The sequence below is a fragment of the Panthera tigris genome, chromosome B2 (assembly GCF_018350195.1).
Source record: "Panthera tigris isolate Pti1 chromosome B2, P.tigris_Pti1_mat1.1, whole genome shotgun sequence".
Classification (NCBI taxonomy): Eukaryota; Metazoa; Chordata; class Mammalia; order Carnivora; family Felidae; genus Panthera; species Panthera tigris.
The window spans coordinates 149,557,219-149,575,005 of record NC_056664.1 but is presented as its reverse complement, the minus strand read 5'-3'; the positions used below and the strand labels follow the sequence as shown (position 1 = coordinate 149,575,005).

The 17,787-nt window shown below is 54.6% G+C and overlaps 1 protein-coding gene across 4 annotated transcripts in view; it reads right to left on the bottom strand.

Annotated features, from left to right (window-relative positions):
• SMOC2 (SPARC related modular calcium binding 2) overlaps nucleotides 1–17,787 on the bottom strand; it is a 167,108-nt gene that overhangs the window by 121,687 nt on the left and 27,634 nt on the right. For all 4 annotated transcript variants that reach the window (XM_042987545.1, XM_042987546.1, XM_042987547.1 and 1 more), the window contains exon 2: nucleotides 467–638. In XM_042987545.1, the coding sequence (XP_042843479.1) occupies nucleotides 467–638 (172 nt within the window). The remainder of the gene's footprint in view (nucleotides 1–466; nucleotides 639–17,787) is intronic.

The following is a 17,787-nucleotide window of genomic DNA, read 5'->3' as shown; positions in this document are numbered from 1 at the left end:
ATTAACATAGGAAGTATTTCAGTGTTTTGCTCGGAGCGTGCTAGTTAAATGTAAATCTGCTTCCTAAATCAGGATAATCGAAAATTTCACGTGTAAAATCAACGCGAAAGAAATCGCCATCGACCCCACGGGTGCTGTGTGACCTCCCACTGGCTGGAAGGGGGGACAAGACAGGGCTGACGGAAGCAGGATTAACTTTGGTGCGAATAAAACACTCAGAAAGTGTTCCGTGAAACGCCGATACGCGTGTGTTGAGATGGCACCAAACAGCCTAAGAAAAGAGCACGAAACAAGGTAAAAGGTGCCTCTGCCCTTGAGTCCCCGAAATTTCCCTCCTTCCTGACACAAACCCGGAATCCCTGAGTTTTTACGCATAAAAACGTTGCAAAGGTGAGAACAAACCACTCGGCCTTACGCTTAGCGGTCGATCGGCCGGCCTCTGAGCGAACGATCAGACACGGCTCACCTCTGCAGTTGCCCCGGTAAGCGATCTCCAGCTGAGGGTCCTTGCACTTGGCACGCTGGAACTCGCAGCGGGACAGGAAGGTCCGGCCGTCAGACGCGCACAGTGGCTTCTGTGAGGAACCCGCACACACCAGCTGGCAGTCCTTGTCCTTGTCTTGATCCACTCGCAAAAACTTGGGGGAGAAAAGAAAAAGAAGCCAGACAAATGTAAAGAGGCGTTTCGGCAGAGCAGCGGGAGACGGACGTTGGCCTGAGGCCACCGCCGATCGCAAGCTGCGGCGGTCGGAGACATCGCGGGGGCCCGAGGACTCTGAGCCACGGGGCCAGCAGGGAGGTCGACGGCCCGAGGTCTCCAAGCCAGCGTCTGCGGCTGGATCCCGGAGCTCCGGACTCAATGGTGCATAACACGGTCCATCCCGCAGCGGGATGTGTGGGAAACCCGCTTCGCCTCCATCGTCCAAGCGACCGGGATTTTAATCTGTAAATCCACTCGCCAGTTCCCTCCTGCGTGCGCCACGTCTCACGGTCACCCTGGGCCGTAAGGAGGGCAGCGGAGGAGCCAGGAGGCGGTGGCGCCTCACCACCTCCCTGTCCCAGCGACCCCCTCCCGCGTACTTGCTCAGAGTACGGTTTTCTGAATAAATGCCCGGGCCCTGGGGGAGCTGCTCGCTCCCGGGACACGGGGCGTGCCCAGCAGTCGGGGGTCTGCCCGCCCGGGGCCACGGGGGCTGCGAGCCTGGGACCACGCGAAGGAGCCAGTGCGGAGGGCCCGGCGGCCCCCGGCGCCCGCGCTCGCAGGGGTTCCCCATCCCACGTCGGCTCCTCTGCTGACACCCCGACGCGGCATCACGGAGCCTACGGTGCCCTCCGGTGGTCCGGCGGCCCCCACGCCGGCCCTGCGTGGACGGTCCCGCTGCAGGCGGCCCACCTCACGCCTGCCCAGCGCGGGACGGCTTTGTACCACGGCATAAATGGCACCTCCGGGCGCCCGTGGCCACCGGCGCATCCCCCGCCCCACGTGGGGTTTTCTCTGGTTTGGGAGCACGAGCCCCGCGCTGAAGGAAAACGCCGGGGGCGGAGCCGCGGTCGTCACCGCCTCCCGCGGGCACCGCGGACGTGCGAGCAGGTGGACGTGGCGTCGTCTGTCCCGGAAACCCCCGCGGAGCCAGAGAGCGCCGTGCTCAGGGCCTGTCCCCTTCAGAGTCCGCAACGGGGGACACGCGGGCATGGGTCCAGAAGCCCAGGGAGCCTCACCGGGAAGAGAAAAGCAAGCGGAAAGGCGTCGCCGCTTTCCCGGGGGTGTGCGACACGTGCTCCTGTGCTCAAGCCTGGGCGAAGCGAGCGCAGAAGAACATCTGACCGAATTCTGGCCACAGGAGTTTCCGGGCCCGGTCGTTCCACTTTGCCCAAAATGTGTTTTAACTTTGCGGCCCCAGAGGCGCGCCCGCCCCCGGGTCCACCCGGCTCCTGGGAGGTGCCGACGCGTCGGCCTGCTGTCCCGGAGGGAGAGCGGCCCCCCCAGAGATGTCACCCCCAGCCACTCGGGGCTCTGTCCCTGCCTCGTCCTTCCGCAAAGACAGGCCTCCTCTCACACCACACAGCTGGGCCCTGACAGTGTCGTGTGGGAGAGACAGACAGACAGACAGACAGAGACACAGACACAGAGAGACAGAGACAAGACAGAGAGACAGACAGAGACACAGAGAGACAGAGCCAAGACAGAGAAACAGAGACAAGACAGACAGAAACAAGACAGAGACAGAGAGACACAGATAAGACAGAGAGAGAGACAGAGAGACAGAGACAAAGAGACAAAGATAGAGAGAGACACAGACAGAGACAAGTCAGAGAGACAGAGACACAGAGAGACAGAGACAAGGCAGAGAGACAGAGATAGACACAGAGACAGAGAAAGAGACAGAGAGACAGAGACACGGAGACAAGACAGAGAGAGACAGAGTCAGAGACAGACACAGAGACAAGACAGAGACAGAGACAAGACAGAGACAGAGACAAGACAGAGTCAGAGAGAGACAGAGACAAGACAGACAGAGACAGACACAGAGACAAAGAGAAACACAGAGATAGAGACAAGACAAAGATACAGAGGCAGAGACACAGAGATAAGACAGAGACAGAGACAAGACAGAGAGTCAGAAAGAGACACAGAGACAAGACAGAGAGACAAGACAGAGTGCCAGAGACAGAGAGAGACACAGACAGATAAGACAAAGAGTCAGAGAGAGACACAGAGACAAGACAGAGAGACAGAGACAAGACAGAGAATCGGAGAGAGACATAGACAAAGACAAGACAGAGACAGAGAAAAGACAGAGAGACAGAGACAGAGAGAGACACACACACAGAGAGACACAGAGAGACACAGAGAGAGAGAGAGACACAGACAGATAAGACAAAGAGTCAGAGAGAGACACAGAGACAAGACAGAGATACAAAGAGACAGAGACAGAAAAAAGACAGAGAGACAGAGACAGACACACAGAGAGACACAGAGAGACAGAGAGAGAGAGAGAGGCAGACACAAGACAGAAAGACAGAGACGGTGTAGGAAACAAGGAGCACAGGTGAGCCCGTGAGCTCTCAGGACCAGCCCCGCCCCCAGGCACAATAATAAAAAAAAGCCTAGTATTGGGGCATTTGGAATTTGACCATAATTCTTGATAATTTAACGGTGTAGAACTAACAATGGAGCCATTCTTTGTCAGAAATAAGAGAACACACACTTCACACACGTTTCTCCCCCTTCCCATTTTTAACAGCGATTATGTTCCAAGGAGACAGTGCACTTACCGGGGCTGTGTTCTTCAACAAGGCCACTTAAGGGGAAATAGAACAGTCCTGGTTTAAAGAATTCACTGTTTACCTTTTTAAGTTCATCTATTTATTTAGAGAAAGACAGAGAGAGCGGGGCGGGGCAGGGAGAGAGGGAGAGAGAATCCCGACCAAGCAGGCTCCGCGATGTCAGTGCAGAGCCCAACAGGAGGCTAGGTCTCAGGACCAGGAACCACGAGATCACGCCCTGAGTCGGATGCTCAACCCACTGAGCCACCCAGGCGCCCCAAGAACTCACTCTACTAAAAGAACTTGGTTGAGGGTCTTCAAACTAGTTCAGATAAAAGGTAATTTGCCAAGTTTAGAAAGGAATCAATAGGACCTTGAGCGACACTATTTTAAGGAAAACCTCAGAGTTGCAGGGGTCCCCATGTCTTTGTGTGCCCGACGGCAAGGACAGCGGCAGGGGGTGCCCACGCAGTGTCTGTCCAGACACCGAGGGAGACATCCTGCATGGACGCCAGACAGGTCAAATGCAAATGGGTCAAAAACACAGTCTATATTTTGATTAAAGCAAGGGTGTAAGCCGGAGGGAAAGTCAGAACAAGATCCAACCATTAAAGGAACGGGTTAAAGCATCCCTTAAGTCTGCATATGGATGGATCCTTCCACAGTGAGATTGATTCAAGACTTCTTTCTACTGTTTACGCTATGGCATAACATCAAGAAATACGTAGGTCTCCAGCTGTAAGATTCGCAAAAGCATCAACTTTCTAACCCGGAGGCCACTAGGCAGTGAGTTTAGCTCCTAAGTGTGTTTGCTTCCTCTGCAGACGAGGTTGACCCTGGGGATCGGGCGGGACAGAATCACGGTCAGGGGGTCGGGATGCCTGCACACCGCTGGCTGGCGCGTAAGAGGAAGTAATTCTGAGAGCAACTGAAGGACAGGTGTGAGAGGTCACAAACGCAAGCCCGTTCTAAGGAGCAACATCTCCATTTTCAGCCCTGAGCCTTCCCTGCTGTTAGCAAATGAGAGAATGGAAACCCACGATGCCGACGTGGAGATCTCGTAAAGTCTACGACTTGCGCTCAAGGGGGAAGGGAAGCACAGCCCACTGTAGGTGTTTCTCCCGGAGACACTGCCGTTGCGTTTACTCACCCATTCATTCATTCATTCATTCATTCCCTAGAAGTAATATAAGCCAATTCAGATGCAGCTTTAATTGAATAATTATTCAGTCACTGCTGCCTACCTCCTCTCATCTCCAGGAAGGTGGGGCCCAATGGAGGGCCTGCCCCTGTAGAATTTACAATTTAGAGGGCAGCAAACCTGGGACCACAGACAGTCGCCGTGTCATCTGGGACCACACATGATCACTAGGTCCTCTGGGACCACCCGTAATCACCACACCATCCAGGGCCACCCGTGATCACCAGGTCAAGAGAAAGTAGCAGGTTTCTGAAGGAAGAGTCAGGAAGAAAATGAAGGGTCAGTCCTTCCCCCAGGGTCAATGCAGAGGGGTGCTGTGACAGGAGGACCCAAGATGGGGTGACAGATGTGGGATGGGGTGATACAGAGGCTGAGGCCACGTGTGTGAGCAGCAAACCCCAGGAAAACTCTCCACCCTGTGTGGGACCACCACAGACCTCTCAGGACTTGAAAGCAGCCAGGGGAAACGCAGTCCCCACGGCCTCGCTGAGACGCTGGGGCACGCAGGTTCTAGACGCTTCTTATGGCTGGGAGTGATGTGGAAACACGCTATGATGGAACCAGGAGGCCTAGAAACCATTATCTCTCTTGTTTTTTACCACGCTGACTTCACTGTTTGAGTGAACATAGATTTGGGGGGATGGTGGGGAGAGACAGAATACAAGAGGGGGAAGGGAGGGAGGGAGGGAGGGAGGGAGGGAGGGAGATAGAGAGAGAGAGAGAGAGAGAGAGAGAGAGAGATCGAGACAGAGAATCCCAAGCAGGCTCCACGCTCAGTGCAGAACCCAACCCGAGGCTTGATCGCACGACCCTGGGATCATGACCTGAGCCAAAATCAAGAGTCAGACACTCAACGGACTGAGCCGCCCAGGCGCCCTGACGGAAGACTTTCTCTGTGTTTTTAGAGACCCTGTGCTGGCTTTGGTCCCCAGACCTGTTGTTTCCTGGAGCTCTTCCAGCCCCTCCATGGACCCCACCTGCCGTACGGTGAGACTTAGGCTCCAGCCCCCGACTCAGGGCGGCCACATGTTGTGCTGAACTGTTTGCTCTGCAAATCTCTTCCCTTTCCCCCAAACACCTCCGTTTTCTCTGTTTTCCTTGCCTGCTTCCACATCAATAGCAATTGCAATATTCATGTATTTTTGCTTCTTTTTAGCACTTCTCGGAGGTAAGTCAAGAAGTCTCTTGGGTTATTCGTTGTTCCAGATTTATGTTTGTTTGAGATTCCATGAGAACATGGTTATTATAAAATTCTTCTTTAAAAAATATCGTGCAGATGGTGTAACCTTAATGCGAGACTTTGGGAACAACAAAAAAATCACCTTAGTCAACATCTGTCATTATTTCCAAGTACCAGATTTGACTTGTCTGCCCACGGCAGATTTGGATTCTACAAATACCCCATAAAGATTCCATGCAGCCGAACTCCCAGTCTCAGACATCACACCCTCTCACCAAACGGTCTCACCGTATTTGGATCACTTCAAAGTGTTTACAGAAGGTCCACCGGACCTTGGGCTCAATCTTCATTAGTTTAAGCTACAACCAAGTCCCAGTTCTTTATCCAGAATCCCAGGAAGCATCGAGGACCATGCCAAATGAATATGCAACGATTTACGTGTTTTTCTTGGGCTCCCGCCTTGTGAAACAGGCCAAGGCTGGGACATAGGAAACCCTGACAGTGGACATCCGATCAACGGCTCAGAGCCCCTGGGATGGGGTAAAGACGGTGTATGTTCATCTGTGCGGCCTTGGCAACCCAGCCACACAGTGGGTCTACAGTTGGTGCTCAATAAATGCTTGTATTGATATACCTCTGGGAAACCCATTATGGAATTACTAGGACACACTGCAGAGGAAAGAGAAGGTATTCGAGCAAACTGACGTAAGGGTGCAGGGATGATGGAGAGCCAAGGCCACAGACAGACACTCGAACTTCAGGAGGGGACACTCACACTGGGCACTGTCTGCTGTGACTGCATCAGAACGAGCAAGCCTGGGTTCCACCCTGACACCTTCACGGTCTCTCCGCCACCCTCTGAGGCACACTCCTTATCTCGTGGGCACTTCCTACATCTCCGGACTGAGGCACAGAGAAGCCCAGACATCAGATCTGCCCTGTAGTGGCACCAAAACAAGTATTCTACCTGGAGAGCAATTCCCAGTGAGAGGTTAAAATAGTTTAAGTGAGAAGTGTGTAAACATAAAAGGGCAGCACTATCAACAACAGTCAAATTACATCCATCGATGGATGAACGGATAAAGAAGATGTGGTATATATATATATATATAGACATACACACACACACACACACACACACACACACACACGCACACAATGGAATACTACTCAGCGATGAAAAAGAATGAAGTCTAGCCATTTGCAACTACGTGGATGGAACTAGAGGGTATTGTGCTAAGTGAAATAACCCAGCCGGAGAAAGACAAGTATCCTACGATTCCACTCCTCTGTGGAATTCAGAAAACACAACAGATGAACATAGGGGGAGGGAAGGAAAAATAAACTAAGATAAAAACAGAGAGGGAGGCAAACCACAAGAGACTCTTAACTATGGAGAACAAACTGAGGGTTGACGGAGGGGAGGTGGGTGAGGGGCAGGGGAAAGTGGGTGGTGGGGGGGGGCACTTGTTGGGATGAGCACTGGGGGTTGTATGTGAGTGATGAATCACTGAATTTCAGCCCTGAAGCCAACACCCCAGTACATGTTAACTAACATGAAATAAAATAAAATAAGTAAAATATAAAATAAAATAAAATAAAATAAAATAAAATAAAATAAAATAAAATAAAATAATAAAATACAATAAAATAAAAACAAATACATACATACATAAAATATGTGTTCCCGGAGCTCAAAAAAAGAAAAAAAAAATCAACCTGGGAATCAGACGGGGCCCATGTCAGAGCCGGTGTCCTGACCTTGGCCGTCTGCACGCCGGGGTCCCCGCAGTTCGGCGGCACCGCGGTCAGCTGGGCAGCTGGCCGACCGAGCGGATGCCTGGCCTCCGCCCCAGCAGCGAGACCTTGCTTTGCAGGCCCGGGGCGGCGCCGGGAATCGCCCGTGTGCGGGGCCCCGACCCTGCTTCTCGGCGGCGCTCCCCGGCCAGGCGGCGGGAAGCCGGCGGGCGGGTGTCCACGGTGCTGCCGTGCAACCCTGACGGCCAAGCCTCGGTGTTCGGAGACGGGCTCCGGACGATCCGGAGCCCCCAGGAGCCCCAGCGTTTTGGGAGGCAGCTAACCGGGGCCACGGGCCGCGGCTGTGGTGCTTTGGGCCCCCGCTTCCCTAGGGCTATCGAATCCACTCCGTTGATGAAATGACATTTTCCGAGGCGTTTGGCCAGTTCCTTTCTCCAGGCTCCTGCTCATTTCAAAGCATTTAGAGCAAATTCCACTAAAGTGCATGTTAGAGGACACCAAGTAGCCCGCAAGGCAGGGGGCGCGCATCCCAAAGCTGAGACACCAGATCACTCGTTCCCCAGCCAGACCTCCGCGGGGACCACGCGCTCCGCAGCGAACCCGCTCCCGCTGCAGACGCGGCCAGAGGGGGACGGGGGACAGGAAGACCGGGCCCGCGGGACACAACCTGCCCACGCGGCCCCAGGAAGCCCGCCCGGCCAGGCGTGCGGGACGGGACGAGCCAGGAAGCCTCGCACACGCTTCCCGCGTTTGCGTTCTTCAAGCGCGGAGGGTGAGTACCTCCCCTTAGGGGCAGGGACCCCCGATCTCCGGATGAAGACCGAGCAGGGTCCGGTTCCCGAACCCCAGCGTCTCGAGACCCACGTGGTGTCCGAAATACCGCCTACGTTCCCTGCTGCAGCGAGCCCTCCATTTGCCCCACGCTTGCCATCTCGCCCGTTCTGGGAAGAGACGTGCGCCCCACACGGACTCGGCCAGCAGGGACGCTCGGCTGCTAACAAGGTCACGGGCCTGGTTCCCGCGGGGCTCTCCGGACAGCCCGTGCACAAAGCAGGTTCTAGCAAGGACGTGCCACGTGATGAGCCAGACACCGAGCGCTCCCGTGGCGTCGAGCGCTCCCGTGACGGCCCGCTCGGGTCCCGGGCGGCAAGAATCCTGCTCCTCCCACCACAGAGGCAGGCGTGTGCTCCCGGGGCACAAGCGGGGAGCACTCCGCAGAGGAAAAGAGCGGACAAAGACACGATCATCTCTCCCGTACTCGCCTCTGCCAACACGACTCCCACACCCCCAGGTGAAGGAAACCGGTGCAAAAAGGCAGAGCCCTTCCCCGTGACACAAAGAGCCAAATGCCCTTTGCTCACATGCCCAAGGGGCAAGTGCAGAGGCGTCCCCTTCAGAAGGAACACTGCCAGGGCCTGGAGGTCAGGGGGAAAGCCCTCGGGAGCACCGATGAAGACACCAAGGCTCTCAGAGGACACCACGCTCAGATCTTCATGTGACCGATGAAGAGACAGACGGTCCCAGAGGAGGTCACATCACACCGTGAGCACACACAGCAGGGTCCTTGACCCGCAGGCTCCGGGGCTGGGTCGTCTCTCTCCGGGCGTTGACCCCGAGGCTACGATATCCACCCCACACACGGACCAGTTTTCTGGAAGAAACCTCAGAAGGCAGCGTGGAGGAGGGGCTGGAGGGTCGGTGACAGAGTGGCCCTTCCGTCCGCCTCCCTCCTGGGTTCTCATCCTCTGGCTTGACGGGCGCTGGCTCATGTCGGGCATCATCAGAAGAGGGAGAGGGCTTTTCCCCTCTCACCTTGGTTTACACGTTAGAACAGATTCCTCACATTTTTTAACAGTCTTGGTTTATGTTATGAGATAGCCAAGGCATGGGATCCTTCCACGGGAATTCTCTTCGCAGTCGTTTGAAATGCAGCATCTGAAACCTGTGAAGCAGTTATGCCACCATCGAAAACTATCATCATCGCTGAAATGCACCAGTACAATCTCTGAGATAGGTGGGAACGGTTCTGGAAGCCCCACACGCGCCAGCCGCGGCTGCTTCTGGAGTCCGTCACCCGACACCTCGGCCCGGGGCGTCGGCATCCCGCTCCCCGAGGGGCGAACGCAGGAGAATCGGCTCCCTGTCCTCGTCTGCGGGCTTCCTACATCCCACAAGCAAACCGTGTTTCAGCAGATCTGCAAAGCTGGGAGGCACGAACCTGCAATTCGCCCAGAACCTTTGGATCACGCAGCCCGCGGCCCTCTGGAGCGGCACGGCCCGGTACAGAAACCGTGAGCCACGGGCAGCCATTTATATGGAGATGAACCAAAATTAGACAGGATTTGAAATCCAGGGGCCCCCCTCCACAGCTGCTTTGAGTTCCCCAGAGCACCCGTGTGTGGAGCTGAAGGCAGGGGACAGAGCATTTCCATCGCTGAGGACAGCTTCCCCACAGTGCCATCCAGAAGCGAGGGGTAAAGCGGAATTCGCCCCTCCCCTTGCTCCCTAAAGCCCAATTTTTAGAACAGTCAGTCGCAAAAACACAAATGAAAATCAGTTCGTGGCTCTATTGGTAATGACACAAATCCAGAATGCCGAGAAAAGAATCTTCTTTTGGAAAAAATTATGTTGAAATTAACACCTTTAATTACAGAGCAGAGAGAAATGCCTTAATTACAAGGGAAGGGGAAGGGAGGGGGAGGGGAGGGGGAGGAGCAGGGAAGAGGAAAGGGAAGGGGGAGGGACTGCAGGGGACTACAGTCCTTTCTGCAGGACGCAAGGGCATTTCAGGGCTGAGGCTCGAGCTCAGGAGCAGCGAGGGAGGTGAGGGGCAGCTGGGGGCCGGGGGCCTCACGTGGCCTGGGTGAGCGTGGGGACACTCAGGACACACACCCGGAAGTCCCCGTGGTCACTGCCGACCAGTCATCTTCCCCACGAGGCACTCGAAGCAATACGCACATCGTCTACTTTTTACAGAGAAATTAAATGTCCCAAAGAGACACAAAGAAAACCTCGGGTTTCTCCCAGGAGGAAAATGTCAGAACTCTGGAAGCCAGCCCCACGGTGTTGACTGGAATCAGCCGCCGTGGCCCTGGGTTAACATCAGACAGTGCCAGACAGGCAAGGTCATGAATCAAACCCACCACCATGGGTCTCCCAGAGCCCACAGCTTCCAGCGGGGGGAGCTCCTGGATGTGGAGTCCCAGGGTGGGGGTCGGGGTGCTCCCCAGACGTGCAGAGTCCTGAAGGTAGGGGAGTGGGAGTGCTCCCCGGAAGTGCAGAGTCCCAAGGGCGGGGGTGGGGGTGCTCCCCAGATGCGCAGTCCCAAGGGGTGGGGGGTGGGGGTGCTCCCCGGACGCACAGAGTCCCGAGGGGTGGGGGTGGGGGTGCTCCCCGGACATGCAGAGTCCCGAGGGCAGAAGTAGGGGTGCTCCCCGGATGTGCAGAGTCCCGACGGTGGGGGGGGGGGGGTTTGCTCACCGGACATGCAGAGTCCCGAGGTTGGGGGGGTGGGGGTGCTCCCAGACATGCACAGTCCCGAGAGCGGGGGAGGGGTGGGGGTGTCCCCGGTGTAGAGAGTCCCTAATTCTGTGCCTCACCTAGAGACCGAAATTCCTGCCGGGAGGCAAGTCCACATCCACACGGGCTCTACACATCCTTGGACACACCTGGCTGATCAGGGGCCAGGAACCAATGCCCCGAATCGGCAAGGCCAAGGGACCTCCGGCTCCCAGACAGGCCCCGGGGGGTCGGGGCCGATCAGCGGCTGTACCCTTGGTGGCCTGGCTCGGGGACGGGACTGCTCCGGCCTGCGACTGCACCGGCTTTGGGAGAAAGCAGCAGAGAACAGCAGCATAAGGAGACAGACACCCTCAGATTACGTCTGCTCCGCGTCCTGGGGCTCCCGGCCCCGGAAAATCAGTTCCACCCTAAGTCAGAGGCACTGCTAAGTTCCAACATCCTCATCAAGTTTCTCCCATCTTCTTGGCCGTGACGATGTGTCCAGGAAATACTTCTAGCGTGGGTTCATTTATTCAAAAAGATTTTGACAGGTTCCTTCTCCGTAGTAAAGCATTTCACTGAAAGTCCAGAGAAATGCTAGGTGTTAAATTCGGGAAAGTAGGGGAGGGAGGAAGAGAAGACTCGTGTCCCTGAAGGTCTCCTAATGAGGGTGGAACCGGGATTGCCACGGCGCCCGCCCCGCGGGTCAGCCTCCTGGCCCCAGACGCTGCATTCTGCCATCACACCAAAAATACCCCCACTGGGAATGTCTCAGGGGGAAAGCCACTCTGAACGGCATCTGGTAGGACTATTTAACAGACTCGCCAAGATTTGGACCAACGTGCCTGGAGTCATGTCGAACCGAGCGGACAGAGAGGTTTATAATGGAAACAGAGACACGACTTTAATTCAGGACTGCTCTGACAGCATTAGAACGGAGCCACACTCGTAACACGCCACGGTTACCGGTCCACGGTTGTTGACGCACAAAACCCACAGCCGTGGCCGCTGCACGGGGTCCGGCGGCATTTTCGGAAGGGTGCTTCCGTTAGGAGCTCTTGTCACACAACCCCGGTCGGCAAACCCAGCGAGGACAGCAGCAACAACAAAGGCACTTCAAGACTAGAACACGGGTCCAATGAGACAGGTTTTCTTACCTGTCATCTCCCCGGGGAAAGAAAACCAGGATTTACATACTTTTATCCCCACATTAGCAACTTGCTTGTCTAACACTGATTTTAAGTAACCAAGGGGTAATATACCTAGAACTTCGATATCAAGATCTCAAACTAATATAATTTTAAGTTATGGTCCGATTATAGGGCCAAATCTTTTCACAGCAGTGTCCATTCTGAAGATATCTTTATACTTGGTCATTTTCCGAAGTTTTCCTTTGGTTCTGGAAACCTGTCACCCGGAGTTGTAGACCATTCATAAAACACTAACTGTCACCACTGTGCAAAGCTATGCAGTATCTGACACGAAGTAATGGGAATTGGGTTTTTAACAAATCCCTGCCAGTAAGGATCAGTGTTTCAGCGCGTGTCCCTCCCCGAGATCACTTCGAGCATCTAAATACTCCATTCGCGTCGTCTTTGTTCCAACTTGTGATGTCTCCTTGGAACTACCTTCCCAACAACGTACGAACGGCTCAGGACAATGTCCCGGGTGCATTTTCCCCTGGATGGTCCTGCTGGACCCCAGCAAGGCCCGGCGGCACACGGGGACATCAAGAGACGCCCCTCGCGGTGCAGTCGGCGGCCTGGACACGCTGCTCCGCGGGGGAGCACCTCGTCCTGCCGCCTGCGCGTGGTGTCTCAGTGTCGCTGGGCCGTGGCCGCTGTCCTCCCAGAACCAACAGAGAAGCCTGTTTGGCTAAACCGACCTCACTCCACAATTATTTTCAGTTAATCTCGTGGGGCAGTGGATGCCGGCATGGCCCCTCCAGTGCTGGACGGTCACTGATTTCAACCCTGAGGACAGACCTGGCCGGCGTCCGACTAATCAGATCTGATCAGCCGGGAGCCGTGAAGGGGGTGTGAGTGCAGACACCGGCTGGGCCCGGGCGGCCCTGCCTTCCGGCCTCTGGAGGGTTCTGGATCTACACGTAAGGGGAGCTGGAAGGGACGCCAGCGTGGGAAGAGAGGAGAGTCCGTGAACCCAGCGGACTCCGCGCCTGTGCGTGTTCTGACTGAAGGGGGACAGCGTCGGGGCCCCGAGCGTTCTCGCGGGAAGGGCAAGCTGAAACCCGCATCTCTAGTGACGGGGGGCATTTCCGCTTGAGATGGAAGGGGCCGTATTTTTGCCTCCACGAGGAATGTTCCCTTCAAACACAACCTGCGGTGTTTCATGCGCGAGTAAAAGAAAACGTTATTGTGTTTAAGTAAATTCCTCCGTAACTCCAGAGGCCAATTCAACACCAGAAGGAACTAAAATACAAAGAGATTAGTTAATCAAAGGAATTTCATACATTAGGACACTCGCTTCTCGAGTGAGGACACCGGTTCACTGAAGAAGGGCTGGGGGATACGTGCCTGGTGCTCCGGCCGTCACAGAAGGTACTGCTGATTACTTAGCGGCATCCAGATTTGCTCCAGAAAAGACACAAGACACCGGGCGCAGAGTGCTCTCCCCGCGTTTATCGTCTTCCGCGGTGAGTTCCCACCTGGCTTCAGTATTTCTAATACGGCCAACAGGACAGTCGCCCTTGGACAATAGCAAAGTAAAACCACAATTCCGTAAACTCAAACGGCTTTTCTGCATCCGTGTCTGATAAGACTGAAACAGCCCTGCAGCTCACGTGTGCATGTATTTCAGCTCGAGCATCCAATCAATGCCTTGCTTTAAGTTTTCATTAAACACTTTATCACGAGTCATGACATTTTTGATCTTCGAACACGCACGAGCTCGGCCTGACTCAGTGGGAGTCACGCAGGAGCATCTCAGGGCTCCCTGACCCCAAACTCTGGTGCCGAAAGACACATCCCTCTTGCCCTTGACTCTCATGCCGGTCTCCGTGTGCTTGGGAAGCTACCTTAGCATCCGTTCATCCGTTCCTTCACATACACAAGTTATGTTGTGATTTTAATAAAATAAAGTCCATTTTCCGTTCAGCGTTGTTGATCTCGGGCTTCTTCATTAATCTAGTTCATCCGGCGTCACGTGGACCCAGATCAAGAACGCCGCGAAGCTCAAATACACGATAGGGAAGGCCTGATATGAGAAATAGTGGCAGCGACCTGGCCTGACCCGCTGTGGATTCTACAAGATGATCCAGAAATATTTCCCGTCTCAGGCGTGACCCACCCAGAGTTACGCGGGGTCACCCCTCACGAGGAAAGAATGTTCCCTGCCCTGTTCGAGTGATACACGAACACGCTCAGGCAGGTGCGGGAGGCTCCCCTCCACGTCCCACCCCAGCGTGAGAGGGGAATGCAAACCCCAGAGCCCCTCGGCCCTGGCTGCTGTGAGTGTGTGGCCGAGGCAAAGGGCACTGAGCAGGGGGACGTGCCCTGTGAGAAGCGTGTGCCCACCCCCGGCTGCCTCCCTGACAAGCCAGCAGCTCGGCACCCGTGTGTCCCCACCTGCCCTCGCTACACCTGACTTGCCCCTGGGATGGGTCTATCCCGACTCCAGGCGGACTTCATCATTTATAAAACTGGGCATCAGGCGATTTCTCAGGTCTCACAAGGTTTCAAAATCCGAGACCTCTCTTGGCCAACCGCTTGTCCCCGAGTCCTGCCACGCCCTGGCCCTGACAGCGCTACGTCAGAAGTCTACTGGGGCGGGGTGGGGGGTGGTGATGTGCTGGGAAGTGCACCGTGTGCCGGCCGCCCCCCACGGGCTGGTGTCACGACCCCCCCTCCCGGGAAAGGCAGCTCCGCGGAGGCACAGGTCCTGCCCTGGACTTGTACTCTGCCACGAAAAGTCACGACGTGCACTGGCCGGCAGAGAGCTAGAACCTGGGCTATTTTTCTTGTCAGCCACAACAGAATCTGAGCAAACCAAACAGGGAGCCAGGTTTTCACGGGTGGGCCCAAGCACTGTCACCGATTCACCAGTGACTCACCACGGGTTTGGACGTGTAGTCGTGGCTCTGGGGCAGGAGGCCACAGGGGCGACTCCAAGACTGATACTCTTTCAGACCAAGGCCGCTCCAGCCCAGACCTCCAGCCCCCACGGCTCTGCTCGCCACCTGGGCTCCCTGTCTTCACAAGTGGCAAGGGACACGTAGGAACAGAGGAGGGGACGCGAGGGTCGCAGGCAAAGGGTGAAGCGTGGCTTTCAGAGCCGACTAGCTGTCGACTTTATTTTCCTGATGCGCCGTTAGATTTTTCAGCCACTTTGGTCACGCAAGCCATTCCCTTACTTGCGTCCCTCTGGTGAACGCTGGGCTGGCCCCAGGGCCCCGCCGAGACGAGGGAACACACAGCGGGACTCGGGGAAGACGGAGATTTCACGGCCCAGCACGATCCACTGAGGAGGGGGGCACCGTCCTAAGTCCTGCCTTCATTCCGAGACGTTCCGTGGCTCGGCACTACTCAGAACATCACAGAATTCATCTCTTACGTGCGGTGCCTCTGGACTTGACCAAGAGTCAGAGGAACCTGTAGGAAAACTCCTGAATGGTATTATTGATACACAGAACCTACTAACGTTCTCCGCCTCTTGATTCCCTTTACTCTGTGGAGCAGAGACGCCTTATAAATGTAGCTTCTAAATACATTTTGATATAAATGATCAACTACGCACGACGGTCTTCCGGTTCTCGCTAATATAAGTCAAACACAGGATCTTTACCTGCTGGTCAACGGCGGGATCATCCTCCGTAAACCCGAGCGGTTCAAAACCAGACGTCGTTGGGCACTGGAGCCCCGGCTCTCTCTCCGAGCTCAGAAGAGGGCGAGCCGGCCCCCCACGGCTACTCTCTGTCCCGCAGACGGCTCGTGGTGCTCGAAGGACAGCCGGACTGTCGCCCCAGACGAACCCCGTTCTCGTCAGCCTGCGGCCACACCACACACACGGACACTGGATTCCAGCGTATCATCTCCACCCCGCTCTAGAAACACCTATTTTCAGGCCACTCTCCTGCCTGCCTCATGAAGCTACCTATCCACGCTGACCTTCCATACGGGCAGAAGTCACACAGCTTTGACGGCTCCAGTAACCCTCTGCCTCCCCTCCCCCCAATGCCATGGCAGAGCAGCCCAACCACAGTCACCCTGTCTTTATCCGAATTCCTTCGATGGTCACGGTGCGAAGCACACAGGATGTAGAGATAGTCCAGACCATTCTCTGCTCATTCCGTGCCTTTATGCCTTTTCTCCCCACTGGACGGAAGGTCTCCAAGTCCAGGAGAGGTGGCTTAAGACTCGACGCATCCCTCCTAACGTCCAGCAACAGGCACACGGCAGGTCTAAGGCACACAGGTGACACGGCCCCGCTTTGCCTCACTGGAGGCCAGGGAGAACGTGGCTGCCGTACATCCACAGAACGAAGAATAACGAATGTCCCTCGTGCTGGGGGAGAAATGAGAGCGGTGGGGTCGGGGGAGATGTCTTTCTCGCGGAGAAGCTGGGCCAAGAGGCATGGGACAAGTCTGCGGAGCACGGGCTGCGGGAGGGGGTGAGGTGGCCATGCTACTTCTGCTCAGAGGCCTTTTATCTCATCTCAAAACAGCAAGCGTATTCGGGAAGGCACTTTCTTTCCTCCCTTCCCTTCCCTTTTCTTCTCCTTCTCCTTTTTTTTTTCAATATATGAAATTTATTGTCAAATTGGTTTCCATACAACACCCAGTGCTCATCCCAAAAGGTGCCCTCCTCGATACCCATCACCCACCCTCCCCTCCCTCCCACCCCCCATCAACCCTCAGTTTGTTCTCAGTTTTTAACAGTCTCTTATGCTTTGGCTCTCTCCCACTCTAACCTCTTTTTTTTTTTCCTTCCCCTCCCCCATGGGTTTCTGTTAAGTTTCTCGGGATCCACATAAGAGTGAAAACATATGGTACCTGTCTTTCTCTGTATGGCTTATTTCACTTAGCATCACACCCTCCAACTGATCCCACTCACAACTGCACCAAGAAGCATAAAATACCTAGGAATAAATCTAACCAAAGATGTAAAAGATCTGTATGCTGAAAACTATAGAAAGCTTATGCAGGTAATTGAAGAAGATATAAAGAAATGGAAAGACATTCCCTGCTCATGGATTGGAAGAATAAATATTGTCAAAATGTCAATACTACCCAAAGCCATCTACACATTCAATGCGATCCCAATCAAAATCGCACCAGCATTCTTCTCGAAACTAGAACAAGCCATCCTAAAATTCATATGGAACCACAAAAGGCCCCGAATAGCCAAAGTAATTTTGAAAAAGACCAAAGCAGGAGGCATCACAATCCCAGACTTTAGCCTCTACTACAAAGCTGTAATCATCAAGACAGCATGGTATTGGCACCAAAACAGACACATAGACCAATGGAATTGAATAGAAACCCCAGAACTAGACCCACAAACGTCTTGCCAACTCATCTTTGACAAAGCAGGAAAGAACATCCAATGGAAAAAAGACAGCCTCTTTAACAAATGGTGCTGGGAGAACTGGACAGCAACATGCAGAAGGTTGAAACTAGACCACTTTCTCACACCATTCACAAAAATACACTCAAAATGGATAAAGGACCTGAATGTGAGACAGGAAACCATCAAAACCCTAGAGGAGAGAGCAGGAAAAGACCTCTCTGGCCTCAGCCGTAGCAATCTCTTACTCGACACATCCCCAAAGGCAAGGGAATTAAAAGCAAAAATGAATTACTGGGTCCTTCTCCTTTTTTAGAGAAAGAAAGTGCACACACGAGTGGGGCAGAGGGACAGAGAGA